The sequence below is a fragment of the Dermacentor albipictus genome, chromosome 6 (genome assembly GCF_038994185.2).
Source record: "Dermacentor albipictus isolate Rhodes 1998 colony chromosome 6, USDA_Dalb.pri_finalv2, whole genome shotgun sequence".
Classification (NCBI taxonomy): domain Eukaryota; kingdom Metazoa; phylum Arthropoda; class Arachnida; order Ixodida; family Ixodidae; genus Dermacentor; species Dermacentor albipictus.
The window spans coordinates 139,825,735-139,849,373 of NC_091826.1; the positions used below are offsets into that span (position 1 = coordinate 139,825,735).

The following is a 23,639-nucleotide window of genomic DNA, read 5'->3' on the forward strand; positions in this document are numbered from 1 at the left end:
ATCGGTGCGCAGTTTTTCTCTCTCTTGCTTCCGCTGCTCAACCGCACACGATCTTGGTGTGGAAGTGTTTTATTGTGAAGTAAAAATGATTGCGAATGATTTTTACAAGCCTCCATCGAATATGTGTCACGTGCAATTTCATAAAGAAGACGCAAGACGCCTTGTGAAATAAGAAAATGTTTATTCCAACTATATAAACGCTTGTTCCAGGCTTCTTGTGCATTCATCCAACGTTGTGACACCAGGTAAGCAGCAGCAGTTCCAGTACAAAGTTCCGCCGGACGACATCAGCTGAACCTAGTAGATTACAAGCATGTGTCATTTTGGGATTAAGACCTTATAGGAATAATGAGTGTAGAAACGAAACATGCGCAAGTGGTGAATATGGGCAGCATTACAAACAAAAGCAATTCACTTTTACATACAGTACATGGCGTGGAAAATATCCGACTCATCCCAAACAATACTGTACATATCACGAAGACATCTGATTTCCAAGCATTCGCCCATTACCGGGGCTTATTTCCTGCACTTTAAGAGCCCAAACACATCGGCGACAGTGCGTTTCCAAACAGAACTTCGCTTCAACCAATTGTACGCTATGTATACACACAGGTGGCCAGAACGCAGGCTCTCAACCAGACCACTCTGTTCCATAGCAGCCAGCGCTGCTACGCAAAAAGTTCGGTCAAGAAAAGTCATCACTCCGTCTGTCCATGCATCGCTGCGCGCCAACAGCGTTCGCTCACACGAGCAGGCACGTGACGCTCCCGGTGACGTGTTGCAAATGCACAAAAAGAACAATAAAAATGATCTAAAACAACGCATTAGCAGCTGTATACCACAGCATGTTTCTTTCTAAGGATTAAAACTTGTTTCATTCAATACTGAGCCTCTATATAAACAACAGTCAGCCATAGTTGCAGTAAAAAAAACATCAAACTATATTTAGGTGCGAATGAAGCCATTGCAAGAAGTCTTTCTAGCCTCGACAGCATTGACTGCTATGTATGAAACAGAGTATATAGACGCTCCCAGAATTTCTTCTACTGGCAATCAAGACAAATGCTTGAGTGTAAAGCTTATTTCCAGTCGTTCAGAAGACCGAATTTTCAAGTTACAAGTTCCTGATGCTTGAGCTACTTGGCATTGCCTTTTGCGCGTTCTGCCGACGCAAGCAACACACTCCCGTGTTACCACTTTTGGCAATCGCTCGTCGCGTTTTTGACAAGCGTGACTACTGAAAGATGGTATATGTTGTTGCGGGGCTATAAAAAGTGTCACAAGCTTGTTCCACTAAGATTCAGTGCACGGCAGACTAACTTTGTCACCACTGCCGGGCTGCTTTTCGCAGCATCACGACACACGCGGCGAGTGTGTCTCAAAGTTATCGCAAAATATAATGAAATTAATTACAATCATATTGAAAGTCAGAGAAAGCATCATGAACTTGTCCAGGCAAGATTGTTTACACAAAACTGCATCACACAGCCGAGCTGCTTTTCGCTAACTGCGCTACAACGCGAGGCTTGGCGAGTGTGCCTAGGTATCCGAAGAAGTAACGAAATAAATTACAGCAACGTTCAGGGTCACAGTTTTTAGTTGCAAGCCTAACTGCTTGAAATGCGTCGCATACTATCAAACAAAATTTCTCACCTTGCCATATTCCAATAGTGCAGTGGTGCCGTGCCGAAGTGCAGAAGGAACGCAAGAATACGCCGGCAGCACATCATCATCATCATCATCATCATCATCATCATCATCCTCACCATCACCACCACCAGCCTAGATACGCCCACTGCAGGGCAAAGGCCTCTCCCATACTTCTCCAACTACCCCGGTCATGCACTAATTGTGGCCATGTTGTCCCTGCAAATGTCTTAAGGTCATCCGCCCACCTAACTTTCTGCCGCCCCCTGCTACGCTTCCCTTCCCTTGGAATCCAGTCCGTAACCCTTAATGACCATCGGTTATCTTCCCTCCTCATTACATGTCCGGCCCATGCCCATTTCTTTTTCTTGATTTCAACTAAGATGTCATTTACCCGCGTTTGTTGCCTCACCCAATCTGCTGTTTTCTTATCCCTTAACGTTACACCCATCATTCTTCTTCCCATAGCTCGTTGCGTCGTCCTCAATTTCAGCAGAACCCTTTTCGTAAGCCTCCAGGTTTCTGCCCCATATGTGGGTACTGGTAACACACAGCTGTTATACATTTTCCTTTTGAGGGATAGTGGCAACCTGCTGTTCATGATTTGAGAATGCCTGCCAAACGCACCCCAGCCCATTCTTATTCTTCTGGTTATTTCAGTCTCATGATCCGGATCCGTGGTCACTACCTGCCCTAAGTAGATGTATTCCCTTACCACTTCCAGGGCCTCGCTACCTATCGTAAACTGCTGTTCTCTTCCGAGACTGTTAAACATTAATTTAGTTTTCTGCAGATTAATTTTCAGACCCACCCTTCTGCTTTGCCTCTCCAGATCAGTGAGCATGCATTGCAATTGGTCTCCTGAGTTACTAAGCAAGGCAATATCATCAGCGAATCGTAAGTTGCTAAGGTATTCTGCATCAACTTTTATCCCCAATTCTTCCTACTCCAGGTCTCTGAATACCTCCTGTAAACATGCTGTGAATAGCATTGGAGAGATCGTATCTCCCTGTCTGGCGCCTTTCTTTATTGGGATTTTGTTGCTTTCTTTGTGGAGGACTACGGTGGCTGTGGAGCCGCTATAGATATCTCCCAGTATTTTTACATATGGCTCATCTACACCCTGATTCCGTAATGCCTCCATGACTGCTGAGGTTTCAACTGAATCAAACGCTTTCTCGTAATCAATGAAAGCTATATATAAGGGTTGGTTATATTCTGCACATTTCTCTATCACTTGATTGATAGTGTGAATATGGTCTATTGTTGAGTAGCCTTTACGGAATCCTGCCTGGTCCTTTGGTTGACAGAAGTCTAAGGTGTTCCTGATTCTATTTGCGATTACCTTAGTAAATACTTTGTAGGCAACGGACAGTAAGCTGATCGGTCTATTATTTTTCAACTCTTTGGCATCCCCTTTCTTGTGGATTAGGATTATGTTAGCATTCTTCCAAGATTCCGGTACGCTTGAGGTTATGAGGCATTGCGTATACAGGGTGGCCAGTTTCTCTAGAACAATCTGACCACCATCGTTCAACACATCTGCTGTTACCTGATCCTCCCCAGCTGCCTTCCCCCTTTGCATAGCTCCTAAGGCTTTCTTTACTTCTTCTGGCGTTACCTGTGGGATTTCGAATTCCTCTAGGCTATTCTCTCTTCCACTATCGTTGTGGGTGCCACTGGTACTGTATAAATCCCTATAGAACTCCTCAGCCACTTGAACTATCTCATCCATATTAGTAACAATATTGCCGGCTTTGTCTCTTAACGCACACATCTGATTCTGGCCTATTTCTAGTTTCTTCTTCACTGTTTTTAGGCTTCCTCCGTTCCTGAGAGCCTGTTCAATTCTATCCATATTATAGTTCCTGATGTCCGCTGTCTTACGCTTGTTGATTAACTTAGAAAGTTCTGCCAGTTCTGTTCTAGCTGTAGGGTTAGAGGCTTTCATACATTGGCGTTTCTTGATCAGATCTTTCGTCTCCTGCGATAGCTTACTGGTTTCCTGTCTAACGGCGTTACCACCGACTTCTATTGCGCACTCCTTAATGATGCCCATGAGATTGTCGTTCATTGCTTCAACACTAAGGTCCTCTTCCTGAGTTAAAGCTGAATACCTGTTCTGTAGCTTGATCCGGAATTTCTCTAGTTTCCCTCTTACCGCTAACTCATTGATTGGTTTCTTGTGTACCAGTTTCTTCCGTTCCCTCCTCAAGTCTAGGCTAATTCGAGTTCTTACCATCCTATGGTCACTGCAGCGTACCTTGCCGAACACGTCTACATCTTGTATGATGCCAGGGTTTGCGCAGAGTATGAAGTCGATTTCATTTCTAGTCAGGCAGCACAACAAACCAGGCTAAATCCAAAAAAAGGAGACAGGCAGACGAGTCGCCCAACAGGCCAATGCACACATGCGCATCCGGCCTCACTCGCTTCGGTGGCATGTGCAACGCATGACGCACGCACAGTGGCATAGGCCGTCTGGTGCCCAGGGCCCGTAGGGACCACCCCGGCCCCTCCCACCCTGGGTGTAGTCAGGAAGGCGAGGATATCGAAAATTGCCGGAGGAGGGGGAGCGGGGGTTGATGTTTCAGCACCAGTACAACCGCCTTGGATACTACGCATGTCCACCTCCCCCCCCCCCCTCCCTTCACTTTCGTTCCCAGAGATCGCAAATGCAGCAGGTATACACGCTGTTTTATTTTCTGCACCAAATAACACAGGGTGCTGCACTGATAGCTTGTAATAAGCGCATTTGCACATCTGCTGTCAGACTGCAAGGTTTGGCGGCCAATACAAATGTGGCTTCATGGAGAATATGGCTCACAAGTAACAAAAATATTTTCATAAACTGTGAATTAGCGATTTTAGAGGCAATACTGCATTTACAAAATTGAAGCCTGATAGTCATATGTTGCCCAACAACAATTTCACAAAAATCGACGCACGTACAACGGCATGCAGTATTTTGGCTGTGTGCTGCCTTGAACCCAAATGAAAATTAAATAGCGTGTCACTGATGCTGATCTCCCAATCCTATTTGAAAACTCCACCTGCTTCCTTAGTGCGTGGGCGCCAATCCTATGACAATTACGAGTTCTCATCATTCTGATCTATAAAGCCTTTATTTGCTGCTATTGTCAAACGTGATTATCCAAGCTGTGGTACCACCACAAGGTTGGGAATGGAAGAGAGCACACTTCGCGTAGATTCCTGACGTCACCACGGAAAAAAATGAATGAAAGAAAGAAGGCAGCCATCAAACCAGTGAAAGCAGCCAATATTCAGCGAAAGCTTGTGCTATACTGTTTGTCTCCACTTGCAATGAATAGGATAGAGGGATCCATGTCACCAATGCACTATTTCATATTTCTTTCAGTACTGTCATACTGGGGTGACCACAGTGCCAAAGTACTGCAGGCTCTAGTACCCAAAACAATTATGTTTATGGAAGAAATTTTTGTTGAGTTAATACGACTTCGGGTCCTCAATACCCGAACTGCAATGTTTCCTCTATAATTCCTAATTAAACAAGTACTCACTATATCCTATTTTAAGATGGCGCAGACTGAAGGGAAGAGGGACCCAAGAGCCACATCACTAGACTGTGTAATTAGAGACGCATGAGTATCAAGCGCACGCCACAAGTGCACCGCACATGAAACGTTCCACTAAGGCGAGTAGCTTAGCGACCAATTAGCAAAGTAAATCTTTGAGCCCGCACATTCGCTCACTTATTAGATAAGATGTTGATAAAGCTGCAGCTGACAATTCTGTGGCACTACACATCTGGCACTACTCCGCTGGTTATCGGTGCACTCTGTACCATTTACGCCCAGTCAAGCCGGCAGAAAGAGGGGGGTATTAGACGGGGGGGGGTGAGACATGGCAGCCCCCCACTGGCACCTGGCATCCGGGACCCATGCCCCGTTCATATTTGCTTGTGCGCACTGACACCATGTTTGTTAATCCGGTTAATAAGCGTATGTTTCTAAGTTTATCCGGCCAATAAAACTACTATTTTTACTTCGTATAGCTGTCTAATTTGCTATCGCAATCGATGATTGCAAAATTGCTACTTTTTTTCTTTCTTTTTTTTGTGGTAGCAGGCATGTGGAGTTGACAAGAAGGTGCATAAACATGTAGGCTATATAGGGAACACAAAAGTTTGTTGAAAGCAGCTGCCTAAACTCCTCGCCACATACTGACACAATAGCACGTGTATTCAAATTTGGCAAGGTATAAGGAACACCTACAGATGCAGGGAAAGCTTATAATGCATGAAAGAGCAGCGGTGTATAGGACAATCAAATATGATGACACATGTGCTGGCCACCCTTCAATTGCTTTATGCGATCGCAAAGTGCCCTTCTTGGAAGGTTGATAAGACACTCAGAGAAAGAAATCTGTTCTGAAGTTGAGTCATCCCATTCGAACGCTTGGCATCACATATCTAATTACAGGCTGCATGTGGGCAGGCACAGGTTGCAAGGAGTAAGATTGTGGTAATAAGGTATTGTTTATGTATGTATAGTAATAAGTTAAACTGGTAGTCAGCACATACCCTGCGTTCTTTTGCCTCTTGAAAAGTACTGCTGTACAAGATACCAACAGCCTAATTTGTAATCCTAACAAGTTTTGCATAACTATGCTGCAAATGAGCAATATATTACACTGCAACAAAATAAAAACCAACAGCTGCCCAAAAGCTTCCCCACTTGTTATTGTCACACCCATTTTTTACCACGGTTGGTAAGCACACATTGCTTAGCACACCTTTTGACTCTCTGTAATGTAACTAACCTGTGTTGCCTGATGAAATGCACGAGTGCATTTCCACAGCAGAGTGGTCTGTGTCCATCTTTCCGGCCTGTCGTTTAGCACTGTTTTCTGCTCATAGGCATAAGTAAAGCTTATGTACCCACACACTGTAAAGGGAGTGGCGAAAGAGCGACTGCAGGAGAGCAAGTGCAGCTTTGCCCACAGCACCGCAGTAGTACAGGGAAGCACTCCTGCAGTTTTGCTTTGAATGATCACCAGATATGGAGCAGCGTTTACAGTCAGCATAGACTTACTGTATATGCTACCTTCGGTAGCATATACAGTAACAGCATATACAGCATATACAGCATATACAGGGGAGCGCCACTCAGGCACAATAATTTATTGAGCCCGAAACTTTTGCTACAGATGATCATTCAAAAACATGCCAGCTTCTCTCTAAATCCAAGCATCATTCAATGTCATTTGAGTCAGGAATGCCAACAGGAAGGAAAGCAGAAAAAATTGGTGGCACATCCATCCCTTGGAGATGATTGACAATGTAAATATTAGCAACATAGTAGCTACAGCGTGACAGATGTGGACAAGAGATGCCCTGTAGCTGCCAAGAAGCTTCACGAACTGGCCCAATTTTCAATCTTAGTGAATCATTAGCAGTCTTTGTTATGATGGGCGTGTAATAGGCAATGATGTGTTTTATAGGTTATGATGATTATTATAATGATTACTGCATTCTCCTGCCATATATATCCCTACGCCATCTATCAATCATGAAGACTTATGGGCACATCCGTAGACACACGAGGCGAAAATCTCACTGCCAACGACAATGTTGAATGATACTATGACACAGTATATTTTGTTGTAATCACAGCGCCCCCATCCCCCCAATTTAAACTCCAAAGCAACACCCACTACAACTAGTATATTGGCTGTAACTTGGTTCCCTGGCTATCCATCCAGTAGCCACTCTCGATACAGAGTTGTCAGTTGCGGATGGGGTGCTATAGCTGTAATATACTATGCCCCTTGTCCCACCCTTTCTGGAGGATTGCCAAAGTATGAACACATACCAATATCACACAATTTGTGACCCAAGACTGCAGCCCAGTGGCATCTCCTCAGCAAGACAGCAGCCAGCACATACATATAGTGGCCCAAGCTTGTAGTATGTGAAACAAGTTAGCCACCTACTGCAATCTCAGTCAAGTTCCCAGATGACACAAGTTACATTAAACCACAAGGATGGTGCAGACAGTGCTGGACTAGTAACTTTATTCAGCACCTGTGTCTTCCACTTGGTGACTGGCATTTATATCCTGCTCAAGTAACCATTCGCCCAACAAGCCATTCCCGCAAACATTCTCCAATGTTGTCAGGTTCTTCATTGCTCGTAAGTACTATGTTGCACTTGATGAGAAGCATAATCCATTCAGCACTGACCTGTACCCACGTGGAGTGTATTCGGCTGGTGCACGGAATGGTACAACACGGTGCAGGATGAAGCCCCCTGGAGCAGCCATCTCCACCACCTGCCACGTGTCGCTGGGGCAGCGACGCACCTTACTGTCGGCGGGTGTGCCCCCTTGGCCGCGGCACAGGGTCACTCGGACTAGCGATCCAAGCCGGAGCACACGCCCTGCACTTTACGCACACACAGCATCATATCAGCATGGGCATCTCACTAAACATTCCGCGCTTTGTTCTGTCCCACCTTTCTTCCGTTAGTCTTGTTTGCGCTAGTAACTATATCACAGCAAATGCATCAACACCAACTAGCCCAACTTTCGGCATTAATAACTGTCAATACTTGTGCGAACATTCATGAAGCATTTCTTGTTGCGTTTTCATTGCGAATCATTGTATGGCAACAATTAGTCTTACTCCATAATTTCCACTCTTAGACAAAGGTACACCTTTTGGGGTGTATATCTGACACACAACAATTGTCATCTGCCTTGCTTGCGTTCCCTTGCTTGAAAACGCGGCGCCCGTTACTTTCCTGTTGGAAATGCTATGTCATGCTGATAACGCGCATGCCGTTCGTTACCGGGAAGTACCCAGCTCACAGCGTTAAAGAAAGGAAATGCGGACAAGATAGATGATTATTGTTGTGTGGTAAGATACGACCCAAAAGGTGAAATTTTGTTTTAGAGTGCATCATACTATTGTTTTCAGAGCACAGCAAGAAAAATTGTTGTCCACAATGGGATGAAACAATTGCACACAGCGTTAAATTTTCAAACAAATACCCACAGCATTGACATATGACGGACACACGAAAGCTGTCACGCATGAATGATTTATTTGACAATGAGGGGCAGCAATACGCATAGAAAGGATTGTACGCCCACTTGGCAGATTTTCATCAATCCTACTTGTCACATTAGCATTTGTCACCATGCTTCTCACCATGTCACCAATACACAGCCAGCACCACATTTCTTAAACGGCCCCTTATCAGGACTAGTAGAAAATATTACTTTACTCTGAAAGATAACAGTTGTCAAGCACAATCTAGGGAGTGTTTTACTGTGCAAAGTTTTGAAATTGGTTCATAATTGCTGGATATAAGAGAAATGCTGCATTCCCATGCTGCCAAGACGCAAGCTTCACTACCAAGACAGTAGACACTTCTTCACCTTGACTAGTGTGTTTGTAGGCGGTGCTTTTAATTCTTCATGGCAGAAACGAGCTCACATTTGCACTAAGAGCATTGTTTCTCTTCCTTTGTTGCTGCACAGCAACAGCGATATTCAGTGTTGTGCGTTGGATCACTTGCCAAAGCCACGTGCTATATTCGGTGACATTGCAGTCAGTGCATTGGATGTATAGGCGCTAATATGCATCACCTTGACTTTTTGGCAGAGAGCAGGGCTTCCTCGAGAAGAAGGGAGCAAGAAGGGTGATTTGCTTGAAATTTCAGCTACTTTCATGAACGATGTGATACTTTGCAGACACAATTGTCAGTGCATGATCTACACATAGCACTTATCTGTTTGCAATGCCCAAGAATGGTGGGAGGGACCTTCTGTGCCTTAAAGGGCAACTCTGGCGAATTTTTGAAGTCAATGGGTGTCAATGAAACTTACTGAGTACATCCATATGTAAACTTCTGCCAGGTCCACAAGAAAGCATGTTTGAGAGTTGCACAGATTCTTTAGAAATGAATTTTGTTGACTCTCGAAACACCTGCCTTGGCTGCTCCTCAGCTACTGGTCACATTGTGTTATGATGTAAAGGGCGGCATAGCTTCTGTGCCTGCCGGATCATAGGCGAACCAATGAAAAGCAGCCGTCGTTTTAACTATGGCGGTGGCGCCACTTACGTAGGGTTGTCTCGAGCACACTTTTTACATTCTTGGTGCTCGCGGATGACAAAAAAACAACAAAAAAACATGTTCATTAATAAAAGAGCAGAAGCACACTTACTTGCCGAATTATTACGAAGCAACAAAAAGTTGCAGTTTCGCCAGAACAGCGAAACATAGATTGTGACAGCAAATTAGTAGTAGACAGATATACGAAATAAAGATAGTAGTTTTATTGGCCATAAGAACTTGTAAACCTTCGCTTACTAACTAAATTAACAAGCACGGTGTCACGCACGCACCAATGAACATGAACACATCTCGCTCGATGACCGCGGAAACTCGCTGTGAAAACACTGGAGTGAGGAATCGCAGTAGCAGCAACAAGTGAATCGACCTTCGTGCATCTCTTGCTTCAATGCAAACAAAACATTAAAAGCACAGCGCATACGAAGCTGCCGGCACTGTGTAACCTCTGCAAACATTGCAGATAGCTCTGAAGATGAGGCCTGCCCGGGAGCACACTTTGGCCATGTCACAGATTGCTTTCAAGATACAGTACCCACACAGCCGCGCCATAGCAGCAGCCGCCAAGGAAGAACACCCCCTCGCTCACCTCACCCCCGTCCCTTGCATGTAAAAGAAGAGGGTGCGCTTTCGCTCCGCCTTCTTCACTCGTGCACGCGAGGATGAGCCAGATAACACCTAGATAAATTTAAAGAAATGAAACTGTACCTACCACAGTGCAACGGAAATAAGAGTAGCAGTGGCGTTGTGAACAAAAGTATGCGACCGAGAGATGGCGGTGGCAAAATCAAAACTAACTAGACATGAGTAGCGCGAGATTTTGTGGCGGATGAACATGTTTTTTTAGGGCTCTGTGGCGGTGACTAAATCATAAGTTTTTTTGTGCATTCTATAACCTTGCTTGTTTTTGATTTGCTGATTTCTTTAGCCTTTAAATAATAATTGGGCAGTTTCATTTTTTCCATTTTTTTAGTGTGTGCGGACGTGTTTCGTGTATACTTGGTTTTTCAGGATAGTCAGAGCGTCCTTTCACGCCACGTGCTTCGACACATGCAATCGAGTGGAACGTTAGGTCTTTATAGCCTTTAAATAGTAGCTTGGAAGTGGCAAGACTAATAGCTATTGGTGGTTTTACTGTGTGTGCTTTGGTATCAATATTGCTTTGGTAGGAAAGTGTGAGCATGGCCGCGCGGTTGAACATGTGCGAAAACTTGGCATACCTTAAGTCTCTGCGGCATTGATTGCTTTAAAAACATTGCTGATAATTACTTCGCGGTATTTTAAGGATTTAGATACTGTGTATCGGTTTTTTGCTAGAAAACACATGCTCTGCATTATTATAGTATTTGCATTAGAAAAAAGCCGTACAATGCATGGCAAGAAAGCAGGGACAGCGTGCAGTGTGCGGGGGGTCCCTCAAGGCAGACGAGGCAACGAATGAGAATGGAGAGAGAATCGAGTCAATTGGCCCACACTGTGATGTCGATGCTAGGCTGAAGAAAATGGAGGCTTTCCAGGATGAGCTTGTCAGACAGGTTGAAGAGCTAAAAAATGAGCTAAATATGGAGCGTGATGCATGGAAGGTAGTGGAAAAAAGACTTCAAGCAGCCGAGGAAAAGCTGAGCAGGGCCGCCATTATTAATGAGAATGGTTGACAATGGAACGCAGTCCCCCGACATGACAGGAGGGAGTGCCCGCAAAGTATGTGGAATGCGTGCAACATGGTGAGGGGGTAGCTGGAAAGAGCGGCACCTACCTTCAGGCCACCACGCGGAAAGAGCAGGAGTGAAGGGGTGAATGCCCCTTGTCAAGTTTTAATCACATGGAAAAGGACAAAGGGAAGCAGGAAGAGGAAGGAAAAAGTGAAATGGTGATTATCATCGGCGAATCAAACCTGGCTAGGTGCTCAAACAATTCTGGAGAGGGTGAAATGCGATAAAAGAGTGGCGGTAGGGACATTTCAAGGGGTTATGTCATGGAGCGAACAAAAGCAAAGCTCGCAGAAAATGCCTACGTGCGCAACCTTGTCATAGTAGCAGGTGGACTAAATGACATCCTAAACAGGAAAGGTAAAAGACTAGCCTAACGCTTGGTGTAGGGGGTAGACGACTTGCGCGAACTGTCCCCTCAGATGCAGATCGTGGTGTGCACGGCACTGGAGGTGCCTGTACTGACAGTCAAGTACAAATAGCCGTAGTGGCTGCTAATGAGGCAATATGGAAAATGAGCTATGAGAAAGGTTTCGAGGTTGTCAAATTAAGTAAACAGGGAAGTGAGAAGGTGTGGTGGTTTTGAACGAGACGGAATCCATGATCTACTACGACTCAAAGGCGGCACTTCACAGCCTGCACAGGCCAGCAAGGACAGCCTTGGGGTAGCCCTGTTCTCGATTAGGCTGATGGCACTCCAGGAGGCGGGCTGCTCGTTGTCCCTGCACTGGCTTCCAGCCCACGTAGAGATAGTGGGCAACGAGGAGGCTGATGCACTAGCAAAGCATGCCCACCACTGTGTGGTGTTGCCTAGTCTGGCAGTGACAGCTAGTGACTTCATAAGCCACAGGCTGCGATGTCATTTGCTGGCCCGCCATCCGGACAAGCGGATGTCCGTGGGCCGCCCTCCACGGCTCCCACAGCGTGGTCTCTCATGCAGGGAGACCTCCCCCCTGCTGCGACTGAGGAATGGCTGGTGTTGGATGGGGTCCAGCCTCCACCGGCACGGCATCATTGCCTCTAAAGCCTGCGCTTCCTGTGGGGAGCCGGACACCCTGGAGCACCTCCTACTGGCCTGCCCCGCTTACCTGCAGCAGCGTGGCCGCCTCCTGCAGGAGTTCCGGCGTCTGGGGCTTCCTTCTGCACGGCAGGAAGACATCCTATTTTCTGGTCGACACGAGCTACCACCCCTCCTAAGTGTCGTCGAGTGCCTCGACTCATCGGGGCTATCGGCGAGACTCTAGGATTTTCTGCAGACGCATAGCCTCATGGCTATCCAACCCACTCAAGGCTACCTGACCTGCCCCAACCATCTGGCTCCTCCTGGATCACCGCCCCCTGGCCTGTCACCAGATTACCCTTCCTGCTAGCTAGTCTGCTCAGCTGCTGCAATGGCGAAAACATAACTTCCTACTCTCCTATTTTTTTTGCTCCCACCCTCCCCCACCCCTGTTCGCGCTGAGCTGCGCTCCCACAAGAGCTGCAGAAGATAGCGTCAACCTTTCCTTTTCCCCTCAAGAACCACTTCCTCCACTTCAATTACAGGCTTGGGTGAGAAGTGGGCTGGCGACTTGCTGGTCGCGCTGTTGCTTTTGTAAGGGGCCCATGGGCGCTTAGGAGGCCAGAGTAGGTAGTAATGAAGGTCCCTAGGGAAACCGCAGAATAGCATCGCCATCAATAACACAAAAAGGAGGAAAACAAGAAAGAGAGCTCGCCATGCAATAGGTTACGTCAACATGCAGGGCAGCAAAAGAAAGAAAAAGTGGGTAGAGATTGAGGATTAGTTAAATAGAGAACAAATCGGGGTGTATGCGGTTACAGAAACACACCTTAGAGACTCGGAAGAGCCACCAGTGATTGAGAATTATGGTTGGGGAGGGTGCAACAGAACTAAGTTGGAAATACAGGCAGGGGGAGTTGGAATGCTCATCCATATGGGAGCCAAATAGAAAAGAGTAAATTCAAAATGTCAAGAGCATCTTTGGTAATGAGGGACAATGAGTGGAAAAGAACTTCGCTGCGCGTAACGTATTTGTGGACCGGAAGTAATTGTACAGAGAAGAATCAAGAGTTAGTGGAATGCATAAGTACTGATATTAAGGGTTTTGGGAATGATACCGAAATTATCCTATTAAGTGACATAAATGCCCACATACAGGATTTACACGGCTATACCGACAACGAGAAGTCAATGCTAGATCTTTGTGAGCAACAAAACCTCATTATCGTGAATACAAAGCCTAAGTGTAAAGGGTAGATCACGTGGGGGAAGTGGGAAACCGGCAATCGACCATTGCTTACTGTCTGATAACAGAAGGAATTCATGATAGGTTAAGAGAAATCGTCATTGATGAGAATGGGTATAGCAGCATAGAGGGTGACCACAAACGTGTCATTCAGAAAACGGGATATGTAGTTGGGAAAGAGAGCAAGGAGTGCAAAATGGCCAGTCCAAATTTGAACGCTGAACAAATAACAAATATAGCCACAAGAGCCAAGGAAGAACGCCTTGGGTAACACCTTCAGGCCTTGAAAGTTCAAGAACGCCTTGGGTAACGCCTTCAGGCCTTGAAAGTACGTGAAATAAATAAATAAATAAATAACTTTGCAAATGGCCAAGTAAAGAGTGATATCATAGGAAGCCAACACTGACACCAAAGAGAACATAGGGAAAATTACTTGTGATTAAGAAATTAAATAACGAAACAATAAATTAATTGAAATGAAAGTGGATGAAAAGACAACTTGCCACAGGTAGGGGGGGGGGGGTAACGATCCCACAACTATCACACTATGTGTGCGATGGTCCACCAATTGAGCTAAGGCAGAGCCCTTGCCCCATCTACTTTCTTGGGTATTTATGTTTCCTAGTAGAATTCTGAGTGTGTTAGCCAGCTCCACCACTCACACACCTTGGCAGCGGATGTGGAACATCCTTTCTGCCGCAGGTATCACGAGAAAGCGATCTTTTTGAGTGAAGGCAACCGGTCAATAAACCCACATATGCTACCTGAAGGCATCAATGTTGCCAGATTCGAGACCGTCGTCTGCTTTCTTTACTTTTTTTCAAGTAAAGAATGGGAATATAGTGAACTTCCAAGTGTAATAACGACAGAAATACGGAAAGAGAAGCGTGTTCGTTGGAAAGGAGAAAACGAGAATGACAGAAAGCATCTCGAGAGCACAGGCAGGCATAGAAGGTGCAGTTGCCGCAGGATGAATTGGCCAGTAAATAAAAATATACTGGGAGAAAATGTATATCGTTTAAATACTGGTGCAAAAGAAAATAAAAGATGGAAATGAACGTTGGTTGTCAGAAATGCGCGAGAAAAAGAAGGCCCCACCTCGAATATTTTGGAACCACATAAAATTATTAGGCAGGAAGTCGACAACAACACAACAACATATCCTAGAAATGGAAACAAATGGAAGGTGAAGTGGCATTAAATTACGTCCGAAAAATAACAGCCGAATCTTTCCAAGGCAATGACGAGGTTGTACTTGAAGAAAAAAAGAGCATGAAAGACAACCAGATGGAAAAGGAACTGGCACTGACAAATATCAACTGGAAGAAAGCCAAAGAAAATATTTCTAAGCGCACAGCCACAGGGCTAGACGAGGTTCCCATTAGGACAAAAAGTAAGAAAGCTCTGGTGAAAACAGTAGAAAAAACTTTAAAACATAGACGAATACCAGACAGTTGGCGACAAAGTAGAATGAATTTAATTTACAAAGGCAAGGAGGAGAAAGAATTCACTCGTATAGGTGGTGACCATTACATTGGTAATTAACAGGCTAGCAATGCAGGCAATTAAATTAAAGCTGCAAACATGGGCAGAGAATAATGGCATTTTGGGAGAACTTCAGAATGGCTTCAGAATAGGTAGGCGTTTGGATAATAACTTATTTGTTCTTACTTAGCGTACTGAAATATCAAGAGTAAAAAGCAGACCCTTATATGTGGCCTTTTTAGACATGACCGGAGCGTATCACAACGTAGACCGCACCATTTTGTGGGATATTCTGGAAGGGGAAGGCTTAGGTAACGATTGTCTACAGCTTCTGAGAGAGGTTTACCTAGAAAATACTGTGTGCGTCGAATGGGAAGGGATGAGGAGCGAGGAGAAAGTTGATATCAACAAGGGACTGAGGCAGGGGTGCCCTTTATCCCCACTGCTGGTAATGATGTACATGGTGAGGATGGAGAGGGTGCTAGAAAGAAGTAATATCGGGTTTAATCTCTCATACAAACAGGTGGGTACAGTAGTAGAGCAGCAGCTTCCAGGTTTAATTTATGCAGACAACATTGTGTTACTAGCTAACAAGCAAAGTGATTTATAACGTCTGGGACAGGAACCTGTGGACAGGACAGGACATCTGTGGACACGAAGGCGAGAATATAGGTTTGAAATTTAGCCTTAGAAAATTGGGTGTTATGGTATCCAATGAAAACAGTGAACAGACAGTGGCAATACGGCGCCAGGAAATACCTCGGGTGAAAGAAAATAAATACCTTGGTATATGGATAAATGAAGGCAATAGATATATGGAAACAAAGGAAAAAACAATAACATAAAGAGGAAGAGAAATGTAGCCATAATGAAGCACCGAGCGTCCTGGGGATACCATAGGTACGAGGTGCTCTGGGGTATGTGGAAAGGTATAATGGTTCCAGGACTTACTTTTGGAAATGTGGTTGTTTGCTTGAAATTAGGGGTACAACCAGGACTCCATGGCAGCCAAAAGTCAGTAGGACGCCTCGCATTGGGTGCTCTTGCAAAGACCACAAATGAAGCTGTGCAGGGTGATGTGGGCTGGACAAGTTTCGAAGTCAGGGAAGCTCACAGCAAAATTGATTATGAAGAACGACTGAGGAAGATGGAAGTAAATGGGCTGGGGGAGTGTTGGAGGTATTCGTACAGGAAAAACATTGATTCACAATGGAGGAAAAGAACTACGAGGCTTGCCAGCAAGTATACGGCCTGTAGGGCGAGCAACACAGCAACAATGAACGTTAAGCGGAAGCGGAAAGTCAAAAAGGCTGAAATAATGTCATGGGTGGCGGCAATTAATGTAAAAGAAACCTGCCATGAGTAACTACTTAAAGGAAAAAAACAAATCAGGAAAGAAACAATTTATGATAACTCAAAGGAATGCTCCTCACTTTTCAAAGTGAGATCAGGGTGCCTTAGAACACCTATAAAGCGATATAAGAAGGAAGAAGCATATGCTTGCTGTGGTAAAACTAGGGAAACGATGGAGCATGTTTTATTAGAATGTGAAGATATCTGCCCAGCGGTGAATTTAGGCACCACTGGCCTTCTTGAAGCCCTTAGGTTCAGCGAGAGCAGGGGGAAAGTAAACATGTCTGCAATAGAGGCGATCGCAAGATTGGTGGAAGAAAAGCAAGGAAATGACAAAAAAAGGAGACAGACAAAAACAATGTTTAGAATTGGGGGTCAGCAAATCTGGCTATGGGAATTCATCGTGGGTTTCTTTTTTTCTTCTTTAACCTAGGTAGGATATCAGGCAGTATAATAGCAGCAGCTTGATGGCGCAGCCCACTGCCTTGTTCCAAAGGGGACGTTCATAACATCCATCCATCCATCCATCCTAATATCATAATCATTACGTAGTGAGCAATATGGCCGCTGCGATAGCGGTGGGTGGGGCTTGTTGCGCTGCTCGCTCACTGATTTTGGGCATTTTGTTACCGCTTTCGGGGTGGTGTTCTGTGTACAGTACTCTAAAATGACTGCAGATATCTTTATTATATCGCCAGATGACTGAGAGGCCTCAACTGGCAAAAAAACACGTCAGACAAGTAAGCTTACATTGTTTATTATCAATCGTGAATGAAACAGTACATGCCCACAATTTTCACACAGGTCAGGTGGAGCTAATGCTGTCAGTCACTGAGTTTACAACATACAGAAACACAGACAGTAATCTATTTATTGGAATTGAAAGCTGAAATCGGGCAAAGTTTTCTCATCGTGTTTGGCATGTCGCTAAAACAAGGAGAACGAACCTTCATACAATGATATTCGTGCTGGGCTACATTCATATTACGTACAGTGCTGTTTGAAGTGTTTCATACTATACATATACAGGTGAAACCGACTATATCGAACCCGTTTACATCTAATTATTCTGTATATCGAACAATTTCTGAAAAATGTATAGTTATAACGAGTATAATAGCAAAAATTACGCTTACATCGAACGAAATAGCGACTCCCGATATAGCGAACAAGTGGCTCTCCCTTGACGTGGCGGGAAAACCCTGCGGCGTGGCTCCATCAAACTGCTCTCCCTACCGTGATCGTGCTGCGTCGGGCGAGCCGTCGACACTTCCCTGCAAAAAATGATCCTGGGCCGCTCGCAGCACTTGCTCAGACAGCCAATCAGAGGCTCTTGTGCCCTCGTCATGCAAGATGGCGCAAGTGAGGGTTGTCTCGCTGATTTTTCTGGTTCATTGTTTTTTTCGCCTTGTGGGCCTTCTCCCGCAGGGTTGCCGTGATGAAGTAGCGGAATTTGATTTTTGCCGTGAAGCTTGAAATCATAAATCGGGTTGTACGTGGTCAGAAGTCGGATGTTCCCGCAGTGTGCAAGATTCCGAAGAGCACTCTCAGCACAATGTTGAAGAACAAGGAGGAGATTAGGGCTACAGCGGCCAAACGCGCCACCCGCTGCCCGTGGCCCCCGACACGCATGCACGGCCGTGTGCAAGTGGTTCATCCTAAATTGCTTCAGATGTGCCAGCTTCCGCGTGCCCGGTGGTAACTTCTGATGAGTGCGACTAAGCCGTTGCTGGTGTTGCCGAAGTTTGGAGCGAACTGTCAGAATTTCCGGAAGCTGTTGACAAGTCAATGGTCGACGAGTAAACGGTCGACGAGTTTGTGAGTGCAAATGATGGTGTCGCGACCACGGGAGAGCCTGAAAACGAAGACTACATTGCTGACATCGTACCGAGTACAAGTGAAAGTGGGCACAGTACAAGTGAAAGTGGGCACAATGAGGAAAACAACGCTGGTCCTTTGCCCACATCCTCTGAGGTGATTGGTGCACTCGCACAAGTCCGGTGCTTCTGCGCAATTGCATTGTCTAAAGAGCCGCTCCGACTCTTTAGACAATGTGGAGAAGTGGAGAAATTGCCCAAGCAGAGGAAAATACATGACTATTTCATACGAAACCAAGCTAGTTTCATCAATAATGTAGTTTAATAAATGGTATGTGCTTCCATGATGTCCAATTGTTTAGCAGGCTTATATCGAATTATGCCCTATACCAAACTTAGACGTTTTTTTGTAAGTTCTATATAGTCGGGTTTGACTGTATTCTCTGCCTTCGATGTCAGCTAGATTAAAAAAAAGAAACATAAGTGCTCGGCAAATATGTAGTGTGAGTAAGATAAGCTTGAGCTGAAATTTTGCATTGTTTTCATTATATATTGGCGATAGGCACGAAGAATAGAGGGGAAAAAAGATTATGCTAAATTTTACATCATATATTGTCTGTTCTTGATACTTCTGCTGCACATGTAGTGCTCAGGTGCAGCAGTAAACACTTTCACACAAGTGGAATACTAATAGGAAGGTGAGAAACGTTATGGAGACGACAATGCTTATAAGGACTTCTGAAAATATTGTCTATAAGCAAGGACACTAAATAAACATACGAGTATGCCTCAATTAATGCTTACAGATTATTGGAAAATGCAATTTACGATTTCATGTTGAAAAAACATCTGCCTGTGTGTTCAAACGGTGCAATAAGGTTACAAGGAAATGAACACTTCAGCTGAGTAACAGAGGTGAGCAAGGGAAGCCTCAGCCTGTAGCCAATGTCTCAACAAACACATTTGTGAGGGTCGTGATGAAGAGAAGTTCCCACGCTGAGGCTTCCCTTGCTCGTCCACTGTTGATTGGCTGAATGTTAATCTAAACTTTGAGTATATTTCAAAAACTTTTTGTGAACAATGTCCTAAGGTATGTCATCTGCTGTTTGAAAAGAAAGAAAAATTGCTTTTATTGGATTGTCATGTTTGAGAAGTGTGTAGTAGGCCAGCTGTGTGAAGTTGCCTCTTCTAGCCATCTCTTACGGTGCAAGGCTAGCCTAGTTACTGATTTCATGCAAACTGTACATGAGCCTTTTGTAGTTAACAATTGAAAAATAATGCATATATCAAGATCTAATTCTAATCCTAGCACTTACCATCTTAACAATGGTTCCTTAGATTTCTTCATGTCCTATAAATATATTGGTGTACACATTACAAATAACTTAAATTGGACCAGTATAGAGTACATCATAACAATGCTATTCACATGCTCGGGTACTTACGGTGCAACTTTTCCAAAGCACTGTCTACTTTAATACTACACCTTTACAAGACTCTAATACCTTAGAAACTTGAATATGCATCTGCAATATGGGATCCCAGTCGTGTTAATCTTAATACTTCGCTTTAACTAGTACAAAAATCTCGGCTTGTTTCATTCTCTCAAATTATAACCGTACCGCGAGCATAACCTCAATGAAACTAACCAGCACTTATTCCCCTAGCTTACTGCCGCAGTCGCCCGTGTTTCGCTATTTCACAAAACTTTCCATCATGACACACTTTATGAGGACTTCATACCGCGGCCTCAAGTGCACTTTGAACCGTATCGACCATTGCAGTAAGGTAGAAATTGATTCTTGTTACAAAAAACCTTCTTTGATTCTTTCATCTCCCGTACATCTCAGGAATGGAACCACCTTCCCTCAAGTATCGTAGCAATCGCCGATAAACTTATTTTGCAAAACATTAGCTAACATTGTATAATCAGGAGAATCATTGCGTTGCCAGAATGCACTGCTCTTGTCCGTTACCTTACTGCTTTGTAACCACTCCCCTCTTTAATGGTATATGGCCCTGAGGGTACTTTAAACAAAAAATGGAATAATAAAGCGAAGAGGGACTGCCAAAGTTTCAGCCAACATGAAGCACTATTTCCTCAAAATTGCACTGAGCGGTTCTGACGGTTTTAAAATTCATTGCAGTTTCGTGTAACAAATTAAGACTATGAGGGAGCATGTGATACTTGGTGGTAATGCCCAATAATCTGATTTGCAAATAGCAGATGACAGAGTTTGTGAATTAGCAAATTCGTGCTTGTTACATTGTTTCTATTCTGGTCATCATGGCTGTAATGATGAGAAAAGGAACAGGTTGGGACTCAGCATGTTACTTCTCCGATTGTCATAAAACGCCCTTATTAAAATAAAGTAAGCTTTTAGTCAAATTTTAGCACTCCCGCTCGGTATGTTACAAAACTGTAGACTGCTGCTTTCCTGGTAGTAGGGCTCACAGCCCTCTATCTGGTAATCTTTTTCAAGAGGTTCTGTTCAAGAGGTTTCAAAGTTCAAAGTTCAAGAGGACCTGTTGTCATTATGGTAACCTTATGCTTCTTATGGCTTGGCGTGGGCAGCTTGCAAACCAATATTCTCTCTTTTGTCCTTCTTCCTGAAGAGAAATCATGACAGCATGACAGACATGCAAGCAAAAAATGGTGAAACAAAAGTTAGTTGAATAAATGAACAAATTACAGTTCTAGTTGAAGTGTTCAGAAACATTCCTTGCGAGATTTCTGGCTCTGTGGTAACACATTCACTGTTGACTTGTACGTCCAGACAAGAGTCCGAAGGGGTGAACAAATATGAGGAGCGTCTTGGAAGCTGGTGGCAAAAGAATTACTATGGTGGAAGTGGGGGTAAGTTTGTGATTCACATATAACTAAGTACAGAGCACAACACGCTACATGACAGAAAAGCACACACACACAACACTGCTTTGAGTGTGCATTTCTTTCAATGGTGGCCTTGTGCGGGCCGTGCTTAGTGAAGCCTCGATTAGATGAAATTTTTTGCCAGATACTAGGTAATAAACACAGTAATCTTATTATGTATCAAATGCTATTAATCCAACTGTATCATCGGACGTACATTGGCAATAATGTGCAGAATTTATCCCAGTCTATTATTCACGCAGACACAGCCAAAACGATTTATTTTTTATGTTAGGAATTTTAGCAAATTGGCAAAATAACAAGAGTCTTGTTTTAATTGCCTTTGGAGAGCAATAAATGTATCATTATTTTCCACCTTGAATAAAAAAAATGACTACATGAATCTGTTTTATCCCCTTCGTGTGCGAAGAAATTCAAAGTTGAAAATGCAAAGCAGTGTTTTTTCACTCACCGGTGCACACACCCAGAGGCAGCAAGGTTAATCCGCTTTGGCGGGTAGTTTCCAAAGACTGGTCAGTACCAGCGACGAGTTTTCGCACTAGCTAAAACATTTTTTTCAAGCATTTTTTCTTCATGGCAAGGCGCGGCAGACCACTGACGACGGAAGCCGTGTATGTAGCCATTACGCCAGTGAAACACCGCCTCCTGCCCCCCCCCCCCCCCAGCTGATAAAATTCACCGTCCTTAAACACGTTCACCTGGTAATGGCTATCGAATGTTGGACGCATAAACTGGCTGATATATTATTGTTGTCTAAATAAAACGAACCTGCGTGATGCTGCTCAGCGGAAATGACCACCCCATTCACAAATATAGCCGCCGTACAATTTGAATCGATAAACAGCACGGACTGCAATCGATACCAGTGGGCTGCTGCCTGTCAGACATGACTGACATCTCAAAACCTTTATTCAAGTAATAAAGCATAGACTTTAATAATGTTAGTCCAATAAAAACCCTTGTCTGCTTATGATGTAAAAAAATCTCACGTTAACTATGTTTGTCACTTATTAAATGTACATTATTAGATAAAATATTTAGCTACATTGAGTGCTCCCAGTAGCAAATATACAAATGAAAGTATGCGACCAATTTACAGTAGCTCTAATTGCAGGCTTCATGCTGGAATTTTTTGCTCTCTGTGGCGATTGCTGGAACTTTTAGAGAGCGTGTGCGGTGCCCCACCCGCGTTTGCTGGCTTTCGTGGCAAGCACGCGGGGGGTGATATGATCGCCCGTGAACTTTATGCGGAACCTCAAGGCGATACCAATGGCAGAAATGTGCTTGGAGTATGCTTATAAGTCGTATCTCAATAAAAGCGGCTACTGTTGGAATTTTTCCTGGCAGTGCCACTTACGTTGGGGTATCCCGCGCGCTATTTGAACCGTCCACAATATGGAGGAAGGAAAAAAACTGAGAAGAGGCCTTACATCCTCTACGCGCTAGGAGGAAACTGTGGAAGAAACTACAGTGGAACCCTGGCTATACGTCCCCGGTTTTGAAATAACCCGGGTTTTACGACGGATTAGCGCTGTCCTGGCGAAGAAGCAACGCATTAAAAAGCCCAGTTATCCGACGCAATTTTACGCCTGACCCGCGTTATACGAGGACCCTCACGAAGCTCAGGACGGAATGGCGGACGAAAGAAAAGTGCCGGGGGTCTCTTTCCTCGCTCCGTGTCTCTGCATACAGAGCGCTTGACACCACTCAACCAGTTCGCTCCGGCGCAGCTTTCTTCCTTGCCTCGTCTCATCGTTCGTTTCTATCTCCCCCACCAGCAGCCGCCCACGACGCTCGCTGTGTTGAAATAGCGCCTTTTCTTCTAAACAATCACTTTCTCCCTCTCTTCTAGGTGGCGTCACGTTGAGGAAGCGTATCTCTACCACCCCCCCCCCCCCCCCCCAGCAGCTGCCTGTGATGCCCGCTGTGCTGAAATAGCGCCTTTTATTCTCCACAACCACTTTGTCCCTCTCTTCTCGGCGGTGTCGCCTCTCGTCGTGTTGGGGAAGCGTTTCTCTCCTTCCAGTTTCCCAGCAGCAGATCGCCGACAAGGTAGCGCGGAGAGGCCTAGGTTTATCGCACGTGTTCTTCATCATAATCCCAGTGACCAGCACTCAACGGAGGTTTTGAGTTGTGTGGAGCAATGCGATGCACGATGTCCCGAAAGCGGACAGTTCTGTCGCTCGGCAATAAGCTGAATATTATCGAGGAAGCAAAAAAGCAGCATTTCAATTTCAATTTCAATTTTATTTTCCCACCTTACAATACAGATGGAGGGGTTGCAGAAAAAAGCTACACCAGGGCAGCTTGACAAGTCTACAAACCTAAAGTTCAGCAGGGAGGCAGTACTGGAACTCGTACAAAAAG

General features: G+C 44.7%; 1 protein-coding gene across 2 annotated transcripts in view; it reads right to left on the reverse strand.

Moving 5' to 3' along the window:
- LOC135896096 (ferredoxin-fold anticodon-binding domain-containing protein 1 homolog) overlaps positions 1-23,639 on the reverse strand; it is a 151,254-nt gene that overhangs the window by 26,207 nt on the left and 101,408 nt on the right. For both annotated transcript variants that reach the window (XM_065424433.2, XM_070541364.1), the window contains exon 3: positions 7,876-8,076. In XM_065424433.2, the coding sequence (XP_065280505.1) occupies positions 7,876-8,076 (201 nt within the window). The remainder of the gene's footprint in view (positions 1-7,875; positions 8,077-23,639) is intronic.